Below are 23,658 nucleotides of genomic sequence, written 5' to 3'. Positions count from 1 at the left end.
TATTCTCCCAATGAGCCACATGTAGAGTCTCGCTGTGTGAAAGAAGAATACTTTCTAACTCACATGATTGACACAAAATGCACCCAAAGCATCTTCTGCTGTTGGAGCAGCTAAATACAGAAGGTCAAATCTCTCTTCTTCACTTTTACTGGGACTTTAAGGGCCGGTTAACTTGTAAAAACCCACATATGGGGAATAAAAGGGAACATAAAGGCCCCATTGAGCGCCACGGCCAACAAGAATCCCCATATTGTACGTTATCTCCTGGCCTGAACATCTCTCCTTCACAGCAAACAGGCACACGTGTGGCCTTCCTTTCACACTCATGTTTGTAACTCTGCAGCTGCTTCATGTGCTGGAGGAAGGAGGATCATCCAGAAGTTCTACATTCAGGCTGCCTGTAGTATTGTCACTAACTTCTTTGTTCCCCACATGTCACACTTGCTGATTGACTGATCTTCAGATGCACGGACTCACTGTGGAACTCAGGCCCACATGGGGAATGAGTTCTTTCAGTTTGGATGCTTATTGACAGGAAACAGCAGAGAGCCGGTTAGCTGAGCCGTGATGCACAGGCTGAAGTTCTGTACCACAGCCTCACCAGACACCGACTTTGGTTTACATCCATAGATTGGCCTTTCCCTGCCATTGCACATCTGGATGAGCAGATGTACCAAAGGCATTACATCAAGTTGGATAATCAGTGTAAAAGCATCACTACAGAATATAGTGCAGTGAAGGAGCAGCAGGATGCACAAACCTACATATCCATGAGAGATGGATCTCACAGGTTAGTCGGCCTTTAAAGGTCAGTTACCTTTAACTCTTCAAGAACGTTGCAAACCAGCATCCGGAAGCTTCCCATCAGGGAGCCAGGAAGTAGTCGGTGACGGTCCTCATGCGTTTGTGCGTGAGGAGGTCAAGCCGAGCCATGAAACCTGGAGAAACGTCCACATAGAATCACCTTGGACCTTCATATCAGCCCTGGACATGGCTGGAGATCAAAGTGACCTACGATGAGTTTGACACACCTGCTTTAGAGCAGAATGAGGATGTACTTTATTGTAATCATTTCTTTCAGCTACAATAACCATGTTATTAAGAGATGGAAAGTTAAAGCCGTTCCTCTTTCTGTCCACGCTGCACAACGCGTGTTTTATTGCATTTAGTGGCAATGCGGCTGCTGTTTGTCTTTTATTTTGGCGGGAAATCCCATTCAACACTTTCAATACTCCACTTTGTGAGGAGATAAACTCCACCCTGTTATCAAATGTGTGCTCGTGCTTTGTGTGTTTTTGTTGGTGACTTAAGTGTGATATTTGGTGCAGAATGAAAGCTTCAAGTTGCACCTGAAGTAGCGAGCTCAGTAGTTTGTGTTGTTGTGAGACGGCTCTGCGTGAAGGTTAATAAGGTTAATAAAGCAACTTATTCATTACTCATTTCTTTATTTACTCACTTCCTTCTTCAACATGCTGCACCACCAATGTTTCCTCTGTGCTATTGACACAGCAACAGGGCTGTAGAATAAATACAGATATTATGGAGGAAATAGTACAAAAGTCAATAGTACAGCATCTTTAAAAAGGATCAGAGTATTTCATGTCAAAAGAAATAATACAGCGTGTTGAAAGCATCTTTATTTGATGGCCTGTTTAAACATGTACAGTTGTTTCCAATAAAAGTCATTTATTAACATTAGAGCCAAACAATTCTATTTCTGTTAAAGTAACACATGGAGTAAATGTTGTAAATGACATTATAGGGAATAAAAACACAAGTAACGCATATTCAATATTTCCTTGAGAGGTTTGCTGAACCATTAAAAAGCTTCTTGTTCAAAACAAACCTGATTATGTGAAATTAGATTTGATTTCACTCAACAGATTTAGAAAGATTTGAAGTTGAAATGGGCTCAAAAAGAATTACACATTCATATTTTCCTTGTTTTTATTATTGCTGATGATGCACACACACATAAGGACACATTTGTCTCATATGGGGGGACAGATGAAAGAGCGTCTTATAAAATGTCTTCTTGAACACATAAAGATGAAGATTAACGCCTAATTAGGAGCCAATATCTAAATGATCATCTATTGATTGAAGGAGCACAGCAGCATTAAGCTGAGCTCTTTCACACTTCCATCTGAGTCCCAGAGAGCTGTGGACCCCCCAGAGTCCAGACCAGCTCAGGTACCCCTCACCTGCTCCACCTGCATCTACACCCACATGAACCACCATCAGCTGTACAGACTGAACTATGTGGTGAGCAGAGAGGAAGGTTCTCCACCAGGAGGAGACTCTCCCTCCTGAAGAGGACACAGAGACACTGAGCAACCAGGAGACCAGAACCCGAACCCAGGATGAAGAGGTTCAGTGAATGTGGTGCTGAAGGTGTGGAGGTGGATCAGTGTGTCAGAGGAGACTCTGTAGAAGGACAGAGAGCCAGCAGGACAGTCCACATACACTGCTACTCTACCAGAGGAGGAGGAGGAGGAGGTGGAGGAGGAGGAGGTGATGTGTGTTTCTCTCTTATTGTGATAGACATAGTAACCTCCATCAGAGCAGATCAGACTCCAGGACAGATCATTGTGTCCAAACAAACAGTCTAAACTGTCTCCTTTCCTCTGGATTCCTCTGTAACTCACTGATACATTAACTCTTCCTCTCCACTCGACCTCCCAGTAACAGCGACCAGTCAGACCAGTTCTACACAGCAGCTGAGGATAGAAGTCAAATCTGTCTGGATGATCAGGATGTGACTGATCCTCCTTCACACGTGTCACCTTCCTGTTGTTGTCAGACACTTTGAGTTGTTTGTTTACTGTGTTTGTGTCGATTGTGAGTTCACAGGAATCTGATGAGAGAACAAGACACAATACAGCTGCAGTTATTAATCATGTGTTCATCTACTGACACGTTGATGATGAGATCACAGAGGTGAATGAGTGATGTCACAGTGTGAAGATGGTTGAATCTTCATGAATCAAAGCACACTTACACTTCCTCAGACCTGGTCTCAACCATCGGACTCCATCAGGCTCCACCCTGAAAGGAGGAGGGGGTTCAGAGCAGCATGGAGACATGGACATTACATCACACACAGCTTTGTCCTTCACCTCTTCTTCTTCCACAGCTCATCAGTCAATCAAATGTTTCAACCTGCATCAAGTGGTTTCTTTGTCCACTTTTGCTTAAACACAACATGTGACATGTGATCATCTTCTACAGTAGTTCTGTGTAACATGAGATCAAGCAGCTGCTTCCACATCCAGCAGGTTCACGTCCACATGATGGTCCATCAGGAGTCTCTGTGTCTCCTGATGGATGAAGTCCACTATTCTCTGTGGTTCATCTCCACCACAGTCAGCTGATCCGTGGTCAGTGTAGAAGTATTGATTGTTGGACCTCTTGTGTTGGTTTAACAATGACTGTTGTCTCTCTGAAGTAAAGGAGAAAGTATCCTGAGATCACTACAGCACCACAAAGGTTTGGACTAAAGGACAAAGGCACACTGGAGGCAGATGACCAGCATCTACACATCCAGGTGTTGACAGGTGGTGTCTTTCAGGAAAGAAGTGGGTTTATTCGAGTGCTGTTGCTCCAATAAGTGTCTGAAGTGAAGGATGAGATGTGCAGTGTGTTCTGTGTGTTACTGAGAGTCCCTGTGAGGACGCGTGGGTCCTCATCACCAGTCAGATAAAGTCACAGTTAAATAGTTCAAATAGGAAGAAATGAATCCACCACATCTGGCGAGCTACCAGCGACCACGAGCCGGACCGACACCGGAGCTGCTGCTCCTCTCCTCTCACCGACCCAACGCCAAGACGTCATCAGAGGGAAGCAGGGAGACCTTTTCTAGTCCTCTGCAGTGGTGCTGTCGGTCTGTGAGGGACGAGGAGTGCTGCTGAGGGTGGACGTTGTCCCACAGGAACCTTCCAGAGGACCATGGACGTGAAGGACGGTGTTTGTGTGAAGTAACTGTTTGTGACCCCAAAGACGTAAGTACGAGTAATGCTGCTCAGTGATTGTCATCACAACGGACGATGCCAATGATTACGTGACGTCTTCACAGGGGAAATATACCATGTGTGAGCACACAATGACCTAGCTGTGCGTAAAGGGCTCGGGGTCAGAGCCATTGAAATCCCCGTTAGTGGGCTGAAAGTGGCAGCAAATGTCCCGGCGACAGATACCTCCTCCAGCAGGAACAACAACCTCTAGGATTGAAAAGGGAGAAGCTGATCAACGACTGTCCAACGCGATGGAACAGCACATATGAAACGATCTGCGGCGCATCGGAGCAGCAAGCAGCTGTGTCTGCTCTCATCTTTAAGAAGGAACTGTCAAGAATGGAGCTGAGCACAAGCCAACGGTCCCTAATGGAAAAGGTGAGCAGAGTGTATGAAATATGTACCGTCACAGGCTGGACAAATGCAAACGGTCCTAACAATAGGTAGAAGGACGGCCCCCATTTATTTACTGTGTGTCAATATTATTAACACATGGATAAATGCAAACCTGTCAATCTAATATCAACGCATATTATATTTGCTTATTCATTGCAGGTACAAGAGGTCCTTCAACCCTTTAAAGGGGCAACAGAAGCACTTTTAACTGACAAATGTCCAACTGCCTTTAAGACATGTTGTGAACAAGCCAACGCAGGCGAACCAGAACCAGATGAAGACCTAGACCATCACAGATGTGGAGAAGCGGTATAGCGAGGTGTGGTGGAGGGGCGTGGTTAGCTCAGCTGCAGTGGGGAGAGCGGGGGAGTGGTTCAGGGGACGGTGCTGGTAGATGAGGAGTAACCAGGTGTAAATAATCTGCACTGATTCTCTCCTACTTAAACAGTGAGCAGGATCCAGGTCGGGGGAAGAGAGCTGGAGCCTGCGAGCAGAGCACAAGAGCTGAGCAGAGCCGGACAAGGCGAAACCGACCACGCGCATAGTGCGAACTCATTCCTGCTCACTGTCTTCCCTTTTGGACAATAAAAGTCTGGTTACCCTCATCCTGTGTCGTGCGTCTTTACAAGAACCCACCGGTGGTAGCGCTATCACGGCTACAGTGGCGCCTGGCTAAGGATGGACGCGAACGACCTCGGAGAGGGCCTGATGCAGCCGGCGGTTGCGCTTGGACGGATGCTGGGGGAGATCGCCGCGATGCAGCGCGAGCAGGCCGAGGCCAACCGGCACTTCCTGGGGGCGCTGCAGGCTGCTACAGACCGGCAGACCCAGGTATTGGAGCAATTGGCGGCCCGACCGGTCGCTTCCCCAACGACGCCGGGTCCCTCGGCGTATGCGGGCGTGGTGGTGCACAAGATGACCCCGGAGGACGACGTACAGTCATACCTGGAGATGTTCGAGGCAATGGCGGGGGCGTGTGGCTGGCCGGCGGACGAGTGGGCGATCCGCCTCCTGCCGCTCCTAACCGGGGAGGCGCAGACTGCGGCCCTGGGCCTGCCACCCGGTCCCAGGCACGTCTACGCCAGCGTGAAGAAGGCCATCATGGATCGACTGGGGCTCTCCCCCGAGGACCATAGGAGGCGGTTCCGAGAGGCGAGGCTGGGGCCGGGGGACCGCCCGTTCCCATTTGCCCAGCGACTCACAGACGCGGCCAACAAGTGGCTGCAGCCGGAGGGCGCGGGAGGGGCGCCGGCGGTGGTGGAGAAGGTGGTGATGGAGCAGTTCCTGGAGGGTCTTCCGCCGCGGACTGCGGCCTGGGTCCGCTACCACCGGCCGGCGACGCTGGAAGCCGCCGTGACCCTCGCCGAGGACCACCTGGCGGTGCACCCCGGGGGCCGTGGGGAGGGCGGTCGGCCGACCGCATCGACGCAGCCCGTTCCCGCGCCACGACGGAGTTCCCCGCGGCCTGTTGCGACTCGGCCCCCTCCGTCCCCGCGCGCCCTAGCCCCTCGACGGGGTACTGATCCACCCGGCCTGGCCGGCACCCTCCCTGACCTACAGAGGGCTCCTCAACCGCCAGGGCAGGAGTGTTGGAGGTGCGGGCAGCCCGGACACTACCGGCGGGAGTGCCCGCTAATGGAGGTGGGCCAAACGGTGCGGGTTGCCGGGCCTCCAGCACCCTCCCCCAGTCTGGGAGCGACGTACAGCGTTCCGGTAAGGATCCAGGGGGGTATACATCAGGCGATGGTGGACTCTGGCTGCACGCAGTCTATGATCCACCAGAGACTGGTTCGACCCGGGGCATTGGTGGAGGCATCCCGGGTGAGTATAAAGTGTGTGCATGGGGATATTCACGACTACCCAGTGGTGCCGATAGAGATTAGGTTTGGGGGTAAAAAGCATAAAGTAAGGGTCGCGGTTAGCTCCCGCCTGACGCACCCTCTGATATTGGGGACAGACTGGTCGGGGTTTCATAGGTTAGCGGGGCAGTGCGCGGGGGTGCGTTCGCGACCGGTAGGGACATGCGGGGTGTGTGCGGCGCTCGGCGGTGACGCGAGGTTGTCCGACGCTGCAGACGGGGAGGGGGAATCGGCGGGGCCTCCTGTGGGGACGCCGCCGACGCCAGAGCTACGCTCCATGGAAGATTTTCCACTGGAGCAGTCTTGTGATGACACTCTACGCTTTGCCTTCGACCAAGTGATGCAAATTGATGGTCAAGTGGTGCGCCCCGACGCCGTATTATCATACCCGCACTTTTCGCTGATTAGGGACAGGCTATACAGAGTGAGTCGCGACACTCAGACAGGGCAGGAAATTACGCAGTTGTTGGTACCAAAAAGCCGCCGGGAAACAGTTTTCCAGGCGGCTCACTATAACCCGATGGCGGGCCACCTGGGTAGCGACAAAACTCTGGATCGGATAGTAGCCCGATTTTACTGGCCAGGCATCTGGGCGGATGTGCGCCGCTGGTGTGCATCCTGCCCACAGTGCCAGCTGGTGAACCAGCCGGCCATCCGGAAAGCGCCGTTGCGTCCGCTGCCGTTAATGGAGCTGCCGTTCGAACGCTTAGGTATGGACCTCATCGGGCCATTTCACCAGAGTGCACGGGGGTATCGCTTTGTGTTGGTGCTGGTGGATTACGCAAGCCGTTGCGCAGCATCTCCGCCAAGAGTGTTGCGCAGGCGCTGTTTCAGGTCATCTCCCGAGTCGGAATCCCGAAAGAGATTCTGACTGACCAGGGCACCTCGTTCATGTCACGCACACTACGAGAACTGTACGAATTGTTGGGGGTTAAGTCCGTTCGGACCAGTGTATACCATCCCCAGACTGACGGCCTGGTGGAACGGCTGAACAAGACACTGAAATCCATGATTCGTAAGTTTATTCACGACGATGAACGTAATTGGGATAAATGGCTTGACCCTCTGTTGTTTGCAGTACGGGAGGTCCCCCAGGCCTCCACGGGATTTTCTCCCTTCGAGCTGCTGTTCGGCAGAAGACCACGGGGGGTGCTCGACCTGCTTAAGGAACACTGGGAAGAGGGTCCGAGCCCCGGTAAGAACGAGATTCAGTACGTCCTGGACCTGCGAGCCAAACTCCACACACTGGGTGAGTTGTCACGTGAGAATTTGCTCCAGGCCCAGGAACGTCAACAGCGGCTGTACAACAGAGGGGCCAAGCTGAGACAATTCACACCGGGAGAGAAAGTGCTTGTATTACTTCCTTCTTCCAGCTCAAAACTACTCGCCAAGTGGCAAGGGCCCTTTGTGGTCACACGGCGGGTAGGGGACGTCGACTACGAGGTGGTGCGATCTGACAGAGGGGGAGCCACGCAGGTCTACCACCTCAACCTCCTTAAAGCATGGAGAGAGACGGAGTCCGTGTCCCTGGTGTCTGCAGTAGCAGAGAGCGAGGAGCTGGGCCCAGAAGTCCCAAAGTCCACCGATCCCACCCGGCTCCCGTCCGACGCCCGTCTCTCTGCAGCCCAGCAAGCGGACATAGCCCGGTTGCAAGATCAATTTAATGATGTGTTCTCCTCCCGGCCAGGTCGCACGGACCTCATAGTGCATCACATTGAGACGTCCCCGGGCGTGACGGTGCGGACGCGGCCCTACAGGCTTCCTGAACACAAGAAGAAAATGGTTCAGCGAGAATTGGCCGCTATGCTGGAGATGGGGGTAATAGAAGAGTCCAACAGCGCCTGGTGCAGCCCCATCGTTCTTGTCACCAAGAAGGATGGCTCAATAAGGTTCTGTGTGGATTATCGCAAGGTGAATGCGGTCTCACGGTTTGACGCTTACCCGATGCCCCGGGTCGACGAACTCCTGGACCGATTGGGCACCGCGCAGTTTTTTACAACACTGGATTTGACCAAGGGCTACTGGCAGATTCCCTTGTCACCAGAGTCCAGGCAAAAGTCGGCGTTCTCCACTCCGTTTGGATTGTACCAATTCACCGCGCTTCCCTTCGGGCTGTTCGGCGCCCCGGCCACCTTCCAGCGCCTCATGGACCGGGTGCTGCGTCCGCACGCTGCGTATGCGGCCGCCTACCTGGATGACGTCATCATCCACAGCACCACGTGGGCGGAGCATGTGCGGCGGGTGGGCGCGGTGCTGGAGTCCCTGAGGCAGGCCGGGCTCACCGCCAACCCGGGGAAGTGTGCAGTTGGACGGAGGGAGGTACGGTATCTGGGGTACCACTTGGGCGGCGGGCGGGTGCGCCCGCAGGTGGACAAGACCGCAGCCATTGCAGCCTGCCCGCGGCCCAAGACGAAAAAAGAGGTGAGGCGGTTTTTGGGGCTGGCAGGTTACTACAGGAGGTTCATCCCGGGCTTTGCGGAGCTGACCAGCCCCTTAACTGACCTGACCCGGAAAGGTGCCTCAGATCCGGTCCAGTGGACGGAGCGGTGCCAGTGGGCGGTTGAGGGGGTGAAACGAGCCCTCTGTGGGGAACCATTGCTCCATACACCTGACTTCTCTCTCCCTTTTGTCTTGCAGACTGATGCGTCGAACAGAGGGCTGGGGGCCGTTTTGTCCCAGCAGGTGCAGGGGGTGGACCGCCCGGTCCTCTACATCAGCCGGAAGCTGTCGGAAAGAGAGGCCAGGTACAGTACGGTGGAAAAAGAGTGCCTGGCCATCCGGTGGGCGGTCGACTCCCTGCGGTACTACCTCCTGGGACGCCAGTTCACTCTCTGTTCGGACCACGCCCCGCTGCAGTGGCTCCACCGCATGAAGGATGCCAACGCCCGGATCACTCGGTGGTATCTGGCTCTACAGCCTTTTAACTTCAAGGTGATCCATAGGCCGGGGGCGCAGATGGTCGTGGCGGACTTCCTTTCCCGCCCTCAGGAGGGAGGGGGGGGGGAGTCGGTTCGGCCGGATGGCTCCCCGGCCTAAGTCGGGCGGTGGGGGTATGTGGTGGAGGGGCGTGGTTAGCTCAGCTGCAGGGGGGAGAGCGGGGGAGTGGTTCAGGGGACGGTGCTGGTAGATGAGGAGTAACCAGGTGTAAATAATCTGCACTGATTCTCTCCTACTTAAACAGTGAGCAGGATCCAGGTCGGGGGAAGAGAGCTGGAGCCTGCGAGCAGAGCACAAGAGCTGAGCAGAGCCGGACAAGGCGAAACCGACCACGCGCATAGTGCGAACTCATTCCTGCTCACTGTCTTCCCTTTTGGACAATAAAAGTCTGGTTACCCTCATCCTGTGTTGTGCGTCTTTACAAGAACCCACCGGTGGTAGCGCTATCACGGCTACACGAGGAAAAGGATGCATTTAAGCTGCTTAACAAAGCCAGTTATCTGGATCCAGGCTTTCATGGCCTCATTCAATTAAAAGAGCAGCAGGTGGCTCTACTGGAGGAGATGAAACCAGTGAATGTGGTAGGCAGTGAACCCCGTGATCAGCAACCCGCTGAGAAAACTGCTTCACCTGCTGTGGGGTGTCTCTTTGGAGACACGTCCTGCAAACATTTATGTAATTCATGACTGAGGATCAGAACAGTTCTTCATCTGTTTAAGAACTTACTCTGGGTCATTAGAACGGCGTCCATCTTTGAAGTCAATATATCGACCTTTAGACTGATCACTCTTCATGGACAAACATCTGGGTTCAGGAGACTTTCCTCTCTGCTGATGTGAACTGAAAGAAACACTGAGATTACATCATCACATCATCATCTAATCATGAAGCATCAGCTCACATGGTGTCCGTCCTCACAGAGACCAAAACAAGGTAAAGGTCCATGACGTGAGGTCTGGATGTGGGCCACATGACTCCCTGTAGTGGTTTAGGTCTACTGGTCCTGCTGGTCCCACTGAGAATCAACAGCTCAGGCTTTCAGCTCACTGTTTTCTTCACCAGTCAGTTTGGTTTAGTCCCAACAGGTCTCACCAAGTCCTCCATGGAGCTCTCCCTCCCTCACTGGACACTGCTGAAGGGCCCTGGAGCAAGAAACCCAGAACCTCCACCAGAGAGTCTGGTAGAAACACCTCATCATCAGCCTGAGACCCTCACCTTGCATCAACAGAGGGACTAACATCTTTGAAGTCTAGAGGAGGACTCAGAGACCGGTTACTCTTCATGGACACAGAGCTGGGTCCAGGTCCAGGTCCTGGTCTCTGATGGGTCCTGGTCACACATGTAGAAGCAGAGTCAGTGAGTCAGAGACGTTGGGACATGGAGACGAGTGGAGGACAGTTGGAGATGGTCCTCTCACCTCTGAGCTTTGGTCTGGCTGTCATGTTCCCCACACAAAGGGGCTTCAGAGGGAGGGACTCCGTCCTCTGGGTCCTCAGCCTGATTCATAGCAGAGTCCACACCTTCACACCTTCACACCAACCTGCTGGCAGAGCTCACACATTATTATCTTCATCAGGACAAACACACAGAGCTCATCACCTCAACACTAAAACTCTCATGGGACACTTTGAGTTGTTGTCTTGAGACAACGTGTCAAGAGACGTCATTTTAAATTCTCATCCTATAAATGTCGTGTTTCTTTTAAGCGCTTTCCTTTGGCAGGAGGCAGCGGTCCATCAGGACGTTATTTATGTTAAATCACTATATAGGCTACTAAAAGTCAGCATGCAGAATGACAACATGAGATGTGTATCATATATCGCTACGTTTAGCCGCTAGCAAGAGACCTCGTTAGCAATGTTAATAAGCTTGTTCTAGCACGCTCGTACATTGCTAGTATTAAGGGCTCTTGCGATGGCTTCTTTGTAATGTTACTGTGAGCTACAGAGCTGACACTTTTTCACTAAACCTTGGAGTGAGATGTTGTCAGGGATGAAGCTGCAGCCGACAGCAGAAACATGAACATGCAAAACAACCTACAATCTCACTCATGTGGGCCTTTATGATCATGAGGTCAGAATGCACACAATTGTACCAAATACACACCTGATGCAATAGGCTACAAGCGACTAGATCTCCACTCTTTGCTGTCCTGCTCCTAAATGGTGGAAGGAGGTCTCTGAAGACATCAGGACCACAGAGAGCCTTCACATCTTCAGACTAAAGACACAATTCTTCAGACTCTACCTCCACTAACACACTAACTAACTGTACCACTTACATTGGACTTATAATGGTTCTTATCTACAGCAAGTTGTAAAGTGGCTTATTTGATGAAAGTGCACTTTGTTGTTTCTTGTTCTTCTGGGTTTGTGTCCTTATGGTTGAAACGCTCTTATTGTAAGTGGCTTTGGATGAAAGCGTCAGCTAAATGACATGTAATGATTTAAAAGATGAACATTAGCACTCATCTTCCAGCAGATGGAGCTGTGCTGTTTCTCCTCTTCATCTCCTTCAGAGTCCAGAAGTCAGTAAAACAGTCCAGTATCACATGACATGTGTCATGGTCAAATATGTTAGAACATAATGAGCACTTTTAGCATAAGATTGTCTATATTGAAGCTTGACGTGTGAAAAGCAGAATGACCCAACGTTTCCATTTGCAGCGGAGTCTAAAGAAAGGAGGGCGAGTCAACTTGCTCTCACACAAACGCTGGAACAAAGGAACTGTCTGTTACTTCATCTCAACCTTCATATCTCACTTCGCAATTTGTCATACTTGCCACTGGAGACGACCTTCATGTGTGTGTATAAAAGCTCAGCGCTGCTCGGAGACGCGTCTCCACAGAGCTCTGTAATACGTGCGCGTGTATTTGACCTCCTGCTAGCAAGAAATCAATTGACTTTTACAACTTTGATCATTCATCAAGACTTTGTTTTAATTAGATAACCAAAGAAATAAATGATTCTCTTCTCCCGAACTAGTTACAATGAAATATTCCACAAGAGTGTTGCTCGGTGTACCGGTACTAGAAATACTAGCGACGTGTCGGTCGCCAACGAACCGGCTCTGAGAGCGACTCTTTGACGCGAACGACGGGAGCCGCTTTGTTTCTCTCTCTCTCAAGCCGCATTTGATTGGTCAATATGTGTGGGGGCGTGTCTCTCTCTCAAGCAACATTTGATTGGTTGATATGTGTGGGGGCGTGTCTCTCTCAAGCCGCATTTGATTGGTCAATATGGGTGGGGGCGTGTCTCTCTCTCAAGCCGCATTTGATTGGTCAATATGTGTGGGGGCGTGTCTGCGCTGAGCACAGGGCGGAGGGGCGGGACTTACACACAGCAGCAGCGAACAGGAGGGAGGAGGCGGGTCAAGAGAGAAACAGAGCGGTAAAATTAAAGTTACGAAAGTGAATGTCAACAGGAAACGCAGCAAAATCTGGACACATGTCAATGACATTGATCTATCTAATGCAGAATGTAGAGTCTGCAAGACTAAAATCTCTATCTTCTCCAAAACAGGGCAGATAATTTCAGAGAGAAGAAACAGGATCAGCCCCTCAAAGCGGAGCCACTTGGTCTCAATGTAAATCTTCCCTGAAGGACAAAACTCTGCATGCTGATTTTTTTTCTTTTTGTTTTACACATTTTGATTTATATGTTGTTGTGTGATTCTGTAAGCTTCTGTATGTTGTTTCACTTTAAATGTGTTAAGTATTAAAAAGTTTAAAATAATTAAAAGTTAGTTAAGTTCATTTGTAAATAGTTAAACGTTTATTTTTGCACTAATTAATTCTTATCACTCTGTAGAGTGAATAAATAAAAGTGTATTTATATAAAAACATTTGACAGTGTTTTTTTTTACATTAGTAATTCATATTGCGCATAATTTTACATTATTGTTGGTAATAAATTAATTTAAGCACCAAAAAATCAGAAGAGCCATTTGGGAGCCGAAAGAGCCGGTTCTCTAAAAAGAGGCGTAATTCCCATCACTACCGGGTAAAAGAGGACGTCTGCTTTGTCTCTGACTTCTGGCCCTGATCTGCTTAGAGGGCGTGGCGTCACGTGAGGGGCGTGTCCTCAACTGTGTTGCTTTCAGGAAACGTCGGCACTGTGAGAACTATGAATCCACACTTTCTATCCACCATATTCACATTTCAACTTTGATAAACACGACCTTTTTAAACAGATGTGAGGAAAGAGAAGAACGTTTAATCTCACAGAACCAAAACACGTGATGGTGGGCTCGACACGTGGACGTAAAACCGGACCAGAACCAGTACCGGAAACCATTATTTAGGGTATATATCATGATAAAACGTATATATCATGATAAAACGCATAAACACATCAACGCATTATCTTTTTTTTTTTTGGCAGAGTCCTGACTACAATAAGCTGGAATCCAAATTAAAATACTCCAAACACACCTTTAGCTGGTGGGGAAGAGTCACATATGACGTGCAGGTTTGTCCACAACCTTTGGACCGAGTGGGACATTTAGTCGGTGCTTGAAGCTCGCGGACGTTGGAGCCAAAGAACAGCAGCGAATCGGTGGATTATGAATCATTGAGTGAGACAAAGCCTGCAGAGTTACTGTGAAATACACAGCGAGCCAGCAAAGACACACACACACACACACACACACACACACACACGTCTTACCTCTGCCGCTTCTCACGGGAATTATGGATTTAATCTGCTGTTTCTGCAGTGAGGAAAGTCCCCGAGCCGCTTCACCTCCTGCTTTATGTGTGAGACGTGAAACCGCCTCTTTCTCATGACGCGCTCATGTGTGGACTTTTGTCCTCGTGGACTAATGGAACCATTTCTACCACACAAACAAGAAGGGTCAAAGTCCAAATGATAAAGAGTGGAAGTTATGACTTGAGATATGCGCAGTAGTGATGGGAAGTTCGGATCATTTTACCGACTCGGTTTTTTGAATCTTGTTCAGTAATGATGTCAAGTCAAGTCATTTTATTTTGTATAGCCCAAAATCGCAAATTACAAATTTTCCTCAGCGGGCTTTACAGTCTGTACACATACAACATCCTCTGCCCCGAAACCCTCCATCGCCACAGGAAAAACTCCCCAAAAAATGAAAAAAACCCTTACAAGAGGGAAAAATGTGGTGGAAGACTTTGCACAGACAATCGTTAAGTAAGAAACAAAGGCTCTGAGTCAAGTATGTCTTTTCTCCGTTTATTTCCTTGCAAGGGAAAAAGGGTCACAACAGCTACGTGGTCAGTAGACTGTCAAGAACCTCCTTCTGCCCCCAACACATCGAGGCAGTTCTTATACCTAAGTTTAGATATCGGTGGCGACAACAGAAACCATTGACCATCTTGTTGAGTCTCTACAGCCAGGGTACTGGGAACATCTTGTCCATGTGAGACACGTCAGCTCTTTGACCGTGTCCTTGCTCTCCCAACATGCTTAAACAAAGGTGGTCATAGACATAACAAACACTTTGTTCAATCTCTACAGCTATGACGCTGGAAACATCTAATCCAAGAGGGAGACATCAGTTCTTATGTCAGGGCCTTTTTGACCTAACCACTTGCAACTAATAAACTGGTTATACAAATGAAGCATTTAAAAGGGTCACATATCATTTTCCCATTACATTCCACTCTTCCACAAACATGAACATCTGGACATCGCTCACAAAGCTTTGCCTGCCACAGAACAAAAACTCCCTAAAAAACCCTCCAAAATGGGAAAATAGGAAGAAATCTGTTAGGAGAAGAAGAAGACTGGAAACCTTCTCACAGGATTTGAGCGTTACACCCCAGATGTCATGTGTAGAGTATTGAAATAAAAAAGAAATTAAAACATGTTTAAATCACAATACCAGAACTTGATTCCCTTTCACACCTTGCACCACTCTTTAGGTAGCGGACTATGGAATCACAAAAAGATGCTGAGATACAATGAAACTGAAGCAAGCAATAATATGAATAAAACTGTCGTGGCACAAAGACTACTGTGTCTATGTGGAGGGGTCCTGGCGTTACTGTAATTCCACTACTTTTAGCGGTAATGAGCATGTAACAAAGTATTTTTTTAAATAAATGAATAAAGTTACAATTACTGAGATTGAAACGAGTTTGTTACTCGCGTTACTCTGTTTTGTGACGCGAAGCGGAGGGCCGGCAAATAGTAAGTAAACAGCTGCCTGTCAGCACTAAATAGTTGTGGCCACCAAACGTTGTGTGTCACAGAAAAGTCGCGTACGTGCACGTAAACCGCATCGCGTCGCTCATGACGAAAGAGCGCAGGATGCTGCATGTTGTGACTTTATGCGACATGTACAATCACTGTTATAGTCGTATCCTATACGCGGGTTATCTAAATGGATACAAATGCACGGAGACGAGGATGCAGTACAAGTTAGCCCAGTGAAAACAAGACGTAATTTCAACGTTGAAATATGGTTGAAATCGGGTTGAAATGAGGTCTGAACGTCTAAGACCTCATTTCAACGTCTTTTCAACCGGCTAAAAATGGGATGAAACATCAACGTGCCAGAAAACGTCAATTTGTTGACAAATGTGTCATGTTGTAACGTAAAGTTGAAAGATAGACGATATTAACGTTAAGATTTTCATAATAATTAAAAATTAATTAAGTCCTGTTAATAAGATGCGTTTAAGACATAATAATGCGGGCAGGTTCAAACATTACTTGTAAACACGTGACTCCGCTCACATCTGTAACGCGCATGCGCGAGTTCTTAGACGCCTGCAGAGCTCCGAGCGGACGCAGCACGAGGCGAAGTTACGGCAGCAGAGCGACATGAACGGGCTGATAGAACCACGACTACCGGCTCCACTGCTCTGTAAGTACGCGAGTGTTTGGATGAAGCACACATGGAACTATAACCGGGTGTTTTACTTGTGCTGCCCACCCGATACGGGAAGGACGGCCCTTTTTGTTAAGCTAGTTAGCGTTAGCGCAGGTAGTTTGCTAGTTAGCATGCTAGCGTGCAGCATGATGACCTGGACCAAAAGTAAAGATCCTAGAATATTTTTCGTGTGTTTGGTGTTGCTAATGCGTTAGATTGTTGCTGTACCCATAAATATTATTGCATTTCACATTGAAGATACGTTTTTAAAGCAATGGGGGCTAAATACAGATTGCAAGGGTGAAGGGCTGAATTCAACAAGTTGTGGTCTGTAAACAAGAGGCCAACACATTGTAAGTTACTGCTGCTTAAAGCATGATACTGTGTAATATACCTGGACATGTTACTCCAGAAATACCATAAGTTGCAGATGAATTGTTATCTTGTTTATAATGTAATAAGTAAACCATCTATAAATGAGGGTTCTAACACACCTGCTGCTGTTATTATTACTAGTTTATTACTGTTATCATAAACCCAAATGATCAACTTTGCCTTTGTGCTTTCCCTCCTCACAGGTTTCTGCGGGTGGTGGTTGCATCTGACGGAGGTTACATCTGATGGAGGTTGTGCCTGCAGTGGTCCTGCCTTACACCTGGCTTAGTACTCTCAATATTAGAATAATTTCTGTCAAAGGATTTGAAAGCACTGTACATCTTTAAGTTGTTCATACTCTACACACCTACTTCCCTGCTGTTTTCTCCTCAGGTTTCTCCAGGTTGAAGGTTTTCTACATATTGGGGTTTAGGGGACAGGATGTTGCATGTTTACAGATTGCAAAGCTGAACAAAATAAAATGATTTGAATTGAATAAACATGTTGACCAGAGGTATCTGCAATTTAGGGGGCTGTTCTCTGCACTCTGACTCCCTTTACACAAAGAATCCTCAAGTGAGGATGAGGGAGATGATTTCAGGTATACTATCCCAACTCAAGTGACTCACAGCCACATCTTGTTACAGAATCTGAAAATTCCATCCATCCATCCATCCATCCATTGTCAGACCGCTTATCCTGCACACAGGGTCGCGGGGGAATCTGAAAATTAAGATCCAATAATCCAGAAAAATGGTCTACAAACACAGAATTGTTGTTTCTGCACTTTTAAATCCATAGGTCATTTCCCTGAATTATATATTTTATTTTTGTATTGTTTTTAATTAGGAAAAGTGTTATATGTATAGTGTTATATTTATAAAAAATGAAAATTAATAAATTGTCCTTGTTAAGGGCTGTTAACTTTCACTTTTGAACCAATTTGCAACCTCTTTTCAAGGCCACCAGACATCCAGGCGACCTGAAATCGGACTAAGTATCTCTTTCTTTAAACCAAGCTAGTCTGCTAAACTTGTTGTTGATTGTAGTGTCTTAAGTTAATTTGATTGCTGATTTGCTTTAGTTTTTGTCGTCTCACGGCCAGTTCTCTTTGTTTGGGTTAGGGTTAGTTATCTTGGTTGCTAGTTTGTTCAAGCTCTTTCAGTCTTTTAGTGCCAGTTTGTGTTCTAGATTCTACTATTATGTTAACTGCCAGTGTGCCCTCCTAACTCTGCTAGGTTTTGACCTGATCTAAGTCTGTTTTGCCTTGTTTTCTGAAGCAAATAAGACTTGTATCCTTAAACTTTCATTTTGTCAAAACACCACATGGTGATTTTTCACTGATTACGGTGTCAAGCTATTGGTGCTTTGCATTTTGATGAGTTTCTGTCGAGGCCAATCGACCTTTTGTCTCCTAAACGACGGGGGAGCGGCCAGCGCAGCCGCAGCCGACTTCCACTAACGAGGGAGTATTTAACTAGAAATCGTGGGAAGCGTTAGCTTATCCTCGCAGCACGAAGACGAGCAGAACAAAGACCAGGGAGTCTTTCGTGGAGTCTTCGGGGCGGCTGAATGCGGTGCCTTCTGCTAGTTTTAATAATGTGTTTGACCCCTTTACCCGTGCCTGTTCGAATCTCTTCCCGTAGATACTACAGGCCTCGGGCTAGATCTGCTCTCTATCGTAACCTCTCCTATCCCACCCGCTCCACACATGTCCAGCACCTCGTCACAGGAGGTCTCTGGAACTGCCAGTCAGCGACTCGCAAGGCTGACTTCATCTCGGCTTCGCTATCCAGCAGTCACTCGACTTCCTCGCTCTCACCGAGACCTGGATCACACCTGAGAACACATCCACCCCAGCCGCTCTCTCCTCCACCTTCTCCTTCATCCACACTCCCAGGCCCACTGGTAGGGGTGGTGGCACAGGTCTACTCATTTCACCCAAATGGAGCTTTTCTCTCTACCCTCTACCACCATTCACCCCATTGTCCTTTGAATTCCATGCTGTAACAGTCACTCACCCGGTACAATTAACCATCATTGTCCTCTACCGTCCGCCAGGCTCCTTAGGTCATTTCTTGGAAGAACTGGACATTCTCCTGTCTAATTTCCCTGAAAATGGACCTCCGCTCATCCTCCTGGGTGACTTCAACATCCAGACAGAGAAGTCACCTGACCTCTTACACCTACTCTCTTCCTTCGCTCTGTCACTCAGTCCCTCTCCTCCTACTCACAAAGCCGGCAATCACCTTGACTACATCTTTACTAGAAACTGCTCTACCACTAACCTCTCTGTAACTCCACTTCATGTGTCTGATCACTTCTTCATCTCTTACTCCCTTCCACTCTCTATTACTAACAAACCTCCCTCATTGACTGACTCTATACCTCGTCGCAATATTCGTTTCCTCTCTCCCTCCTCGCTGGCATCCTCTGTTCTATCAGCTCTCCCTTCAACTGATTCCTTCTCACTCTTTCATCCGAACGCTGCTGCAGAGACTCTCCTCTCAACTCTTTCCTCCTCTCTAGACTCTCTCTGCCCTCTTACGACACGACGGACTGGCAAATCCCCTCCGGCTCCGTGGCTGTCTCAACCGGTCCGTGCCATGAGAGCCACCATGCGAGATGGCGTAAATATAAACGACCTGACGACCTGCTTAAATTTCAATCTCTCCTCTCCTCGTTTTCTGCTTCTATCTCTGCTGCCAAAATCTCCTCAAACCCCCTACCCCTCCTCCCCCCTCCACCCTTCTTCCGTGAGACTTTGTCAACTACTTCACCAAGAAAATAGCTGACATACGCTCCTCCTTCTCAAACCCACCTCCTACTTCTTGGGTCCCACCGACCTCACCTCTTTCGCCCTCACTTTCCTCTTTCACCGCCCTCTCTCCTAACCAAATTCTTACCCTAGTAACCTCTGCCTGTCTCATCAACAACGCTCTGTTATCTGGCTGTTTTCCCAATTCTCTGAAGGAGGCAAGAGTCAACCCCCTCCTGAAGAAACCTACCCTCAACCCTTCTGAGGAAAACAACTACAGACCGGTCTCTCTTCTTCCCTTTTTGTCCAAAACCCTTGATCGTGCTATCTTTAATCAACTCTCCTCTTATCTCCACTGTAACAACCTCCTTGACCCCCACCAGTCAGGTTTCAAGGCAGGCCACTCCACAGAGACTGGTCTCTTTGCTGTCTCTGAGCAACTCCACACTGCTAGAGCCGCCTCTCTCTCCTCTGTCCTCATCCTTCTGGACGTCTCTGCTGCATTTGACACGGTCAACCACCAGATCCTTATTTCCTCCCTTCAGGAACTTGGTGTCACAGGCTCTGCTCTCTCCCTTCTCTCGTCCTACCTCGACGGCCGCACCTACCGGGTAACCTGGCGAGGATCTGTGTCGGAACCTTGTCCTCTTACTACTGGAGTTCCTCAGGGTTCCGTGCTGGGTCCCCTCCTGTTTTCGCTTTACACCAACTCTCTTGGCGCTGTCATTCGCTCGCATGGCTTCTCCTACCACAGCTATGCCGATGACACCCAACTAATTCTCTCCTTCCCTCACTTGGACACCCAGGTAGCGGCTCGGATCTCTGCCTGTCTAACTGACATCTCTCAGTGGATGTCCGCCCACCATCTGACAATCAACCCCGACAAGACTGAACTACTTCTCTTTCCCGGAAAAGATTCGCTTACCCAGGACCTGACAGTCAACTTTGAGAACTCCGTACTAACGCCCACTTTGACCGCTAAGAACCTCGGCGTCACACTCGACAGCCAACTCTCCCTGACTCCCAACATCACCGCGACAACGCGATCCTGTAGATACACGCTCTACAATATCAGGAGAATACGTCCCCTTCTCACTCAGAAGGCAGCGCAGGTACTGATTCAGGCTCTTGTCATCTCCCGCCCGGACTACTGCAACTCCCTCCTGGCAGGTCTCCCTGCCACCGCCATTCGACCTCTGCAGCTCATTCAGAATGCAGCAGCTCCACTGGTCTTCAACCTTCCGAAATTTTCCCACACTACTCCACTCCTCCGCTCTCTTCACTGGCTACCGGTGGCCGCCCGCATCCAGTTCAAAACATTGGTGCTCACGTACCATGCTGTGAATGGATCGGGTCCAGCTTACATCCAGGACATGGTCAAACCCTACATCCCAACCCGCACTCTCCGCTCTGCATCCGCAAAACTACTCGTCCCTCCCTCACTGAGAGCAAAACACTCGACTAGGTCTCGACTCTTCGCTGTCCTTGCGCCGAAATGGTGGAACGAGCTCTCTGAAGACATCAGGACCGCAAAGAGCCTTCACATCTTCCACCGCAAACTAAAGACACACCTCTTCAGACTCTACCTCGACTAAAGACTAACAAATTGTAGCACTTAAATTGTACTTGTAGCGTCACTCATCTATAGCAAATTGTAAATTGGCTTATTTGAGGAAATTGCACTTTCTTGTTTCTTGTTCTCCTGAGTTTGTACCCTATGGTTGAATGCACTTATTGTACGTCGCTTTGGATAAAAGCGTCCGCTAAATGACATGTAATGTAATGTAATGTTAGTTTAGAATTCGTGTTTCTAGCCCATTTTTCTGGATTATTGGAACTTAATTTGCAGATTCTGTAACAAGATGTGGCTGTGAGTCACTTGAGTTGAGATATACCTGAAATCAGCTGCGTCTCCCTCATCCTCACTTGAGGATTCTTTGTGTAAAGGGAGTCAAAGTGCAGAGAACACCCCTCAATTGCAGATTCCTCTGGTCAACATGTTTATTCAATTCAAATCATTTTATTTTGTTCAGCTTTGCAATCTGTAAACATGCAACATCCTGTCCCAAACCCCCAAAATGTAAAAAATCTCCAACCTGGAGTAACCTGAGGGGAAAACAGCAGGGAAGAAGGTGTGTAGAGTATGAACAATTTAAAGATGTACAGTGCTTTCAAATCCTTTGACAGAAATTATTCTAATATTGAGAGTAGTAAGCCAGGGGTAAGGCAGGACCACTGCAGGCACAACCTCCATCAGATGTAACCTCCGTCAGATACAACCACCACCCACAGAAACCTGTGAGGAGGCAAAGCACAAAGACTTCAAGGAAAAGGCAAAGTTGGTCATTTGGGTTTATGATGACAGTAATAAACTGATAATAATAACAGCAGCAGGTGTGTTAGAACCCTCATTTATAGATGGTTTACTTATTACATTATAAACAAGATAACAATTAATCTGTAACTTATGGTATTTCTGGAGTAGCGTTTCCAGGTATATTACACAGTATCATGCTTTAAGCAGCAGTAACTTACAATGTGTTGGCCTCTTGTTTACAGACCACAACTTGTTGAATTCAGCCCTTGCAATCTGTATTTAGCCCCCATTGCTTTAAAACGTATTTTCAATGTGAAATGCAATAATATTTATGGGTACAGCAACAATCTAACGCATTAGCAACACCAAACAGACAAAAAATATTCTAGGATCTTTACTTTTGGTCCAGGTCATCATGCTGCACGCTAGCATGCTAACTAGCAAACTACCTGCGCTAACGCTAACTAGCTTAACAAAAAGGGCCGTCCTTCCCGTATCGGGTGGGCAGCACAAGTAAAACACCCGGTTATAGTTCCAGATGTTCTTCATTCAAACACTCCCGTACTTACAGAGCAGTGGAGCCGGTAGTCGTGGTTCTATCAGCCCGTTCATGTCGCTCTGCTGCCGTAACTTCGCCTCGTGCTGCGTCCGCTCGGAGCTCTGCAGGCGTCTAAGAACTCGCGCATGCGCGTTACAGATGTGAGCGGAGTCACATGTTTACAAGTAATGTTTGAAAGTGCCCGCATTATTATGTCTTAAACGCATCTTATTAACAGCACGCAGTCCGTAGTTTCATATTCATGACGTTTTAAGTGAAATATTAAATACGTTGAAATTACGTCTTCGCGTAGTCCAAATTTCGCCGACCAGTTCATTAATTATTATGAAAATCTTAGCGTTAATATCGTCTATCTTTCAACCTTACGTTACATCATGACACATTTGTCAACAAATTGACGTTTTCTGGCACGTTGATGTTTCATCCCATTTTTATCCGGTTGAAAAGACGTTGAAATGAGATCTTAGACGTTCAGACCTCATTTCAACCCAATTTCAACCATATTTCAACGTTGAAATGACGTCGTGCTCACTGGGTGATGCATCCTGTCAACTGTCGAGTCAGTTGCCTCAAACAGTTATTTTGTATTAAGTTAAGTATTAAAAAGGACTTTTGTACTACTGCTTGATTTGAAGGCCTGTTGTCCCGTTGATTACAATAAATAGGTCTATAAAATATGTTTATTGAGCACAAAAGTCCACACAGCTCATGTGTGGACTTTTGTCCTCGTGGACTTATGGAACCATTTCCGCCACACAAACAAGAAGGGTCAAAGTCCCAATGATGAGATAAAGAGTGGAAGTCATGTTGACTTCTTGAGGTGTGCGCATGCGCAGGCTCCCTGGTCGTTTGGTGCAGTGACGTCATGAACCCTGTCGGTGTCTTCTTGTCAAAGCGACCAGCGACCTTATCTGGTTTCACTGGAGACTTTTGTGGCGTCTGACGTGAAAGCTCGTGTTGTTCTGCAGTTTCTGTCCTCAGAGTCTCACAGGAAGTCCGCATCTGGCCGAGAACGGTCATACTACCCGGATGTGACTCGCCCCGCCCATTTCACCCACAATGCATCGCGGCAGGCTTGTCCGCTCTTGTAAACGCGACAAATATCCCAGAATGCATTTCACCTCAGCAACAGGCAGCGACGCCAGAGGGAAATAATACAACGTTATATTTAATCCACGTGATGTGACTTTGGGACTTTTCAGGCAGCGAGTCAGTTGTTTGAGCGACTCGTCTGTAGTCAGTTTGTCCACATTGAGAACTATGACCTCCAGCAGGTGGGAGATGTGACGCGCGGCTCCAGACGGACCGTCTACCAGCTGACTGGTGCGTCTTCATTCAGCCGCACACACGTTCTCCCTCGCGCCGCCTTTAACGCCACAATTTCACGGTCATTTGTTGATCACGCGCCATATTCATTCATATATATATACTATGTAAATCATTTAAAACAAGCATGAGGTGTCGGTAAATAATACAGGTTTTAGTTGAAGCACAATTATACTGTATATTAAAATCTAATGAAAAATGTTTAAAGTGCTTCACTGCTGCCAAAATAAAACATTTTACCCCAAATGACACATTTCAAGGTGCT

General features: G+C 48.1%; 2 protein-coding genes and 1 pseudogene across 3 annotated transcripts in view; 2 read left to right on the top strand and 1 right to left on the bottom strand.

Moving 5' to 3' along the window:
• LOC120814248 (dual specificity calcium/calmodulin-dependent 3',5'-cyclic nucleotide phosphodiesterase 1A-like) overlaps positions 1-23,658 on the top strand; it is a 609,273-nt pseudogene that overhangs the window by 313,310 nt on the left and 272,305 nt on the right. The window lies entirely within an intron of this gene.
• LOC144390238 (uncharacterized) overlaps positions 1,623-23,658 on the bottom strand; it is a 93,686-nt gene continuing 71,650 nt past the window's right edge. The window contains exons 10-11 of the mRNA XM_078096684.1: positions 3,002-3,048; positions 1,623-2,857 (exon numbers count right to left, since the gene is read on the bottom strand). Of these exons, the coding sequence (XP_077952810.1) occupies positions 2,259-2,857; positions 3,002-3,048 (646 nt within the window). The 3' untranslated portion in view covers positions 1,623-2,258. The remainder of the gene's footprint in view (positions 2,858-3,001; positions 3,049-23,658) is intronic.
• Positions 4,734-9,606, top strand: LOC144390315 (uncharacterized). The gene is made up of 2 exons (XM_078096818.1): positions 4,734-6,230; positions 9,450-9,606. Exons 1-2 carry the CDS (start codon positions 5,088-5,090, stop codon positions 9,450-9,452), a joined length of 1,146 nt encoding a protein of 381 aa, XP_077952944.1. The 5' UTR covers positions 4,734-5,087; the 3' UTR covers positions 9,453-9,606.

The sequence above is a fragment of the Gasterosteus aculeatus genome, chromosome 21 (assembly GCF_964276395.1).
Source record: "Gasterosteus aculeatus chromosome 21, fGasAcu3.hap1.1, whole genome shotgun sequence".
NCBI lineage: Eukaryota > Metazoa > Chordata > Actinopteri > Perciformes > Gasterosteidae > Gasterosteus > Gasterosteus aculeatus.
The sequence above is the reverse complement of the archived record's forward strand: the minus strand, read 5'-3'. Positions and strand labels throughout refer to the sequence as shown.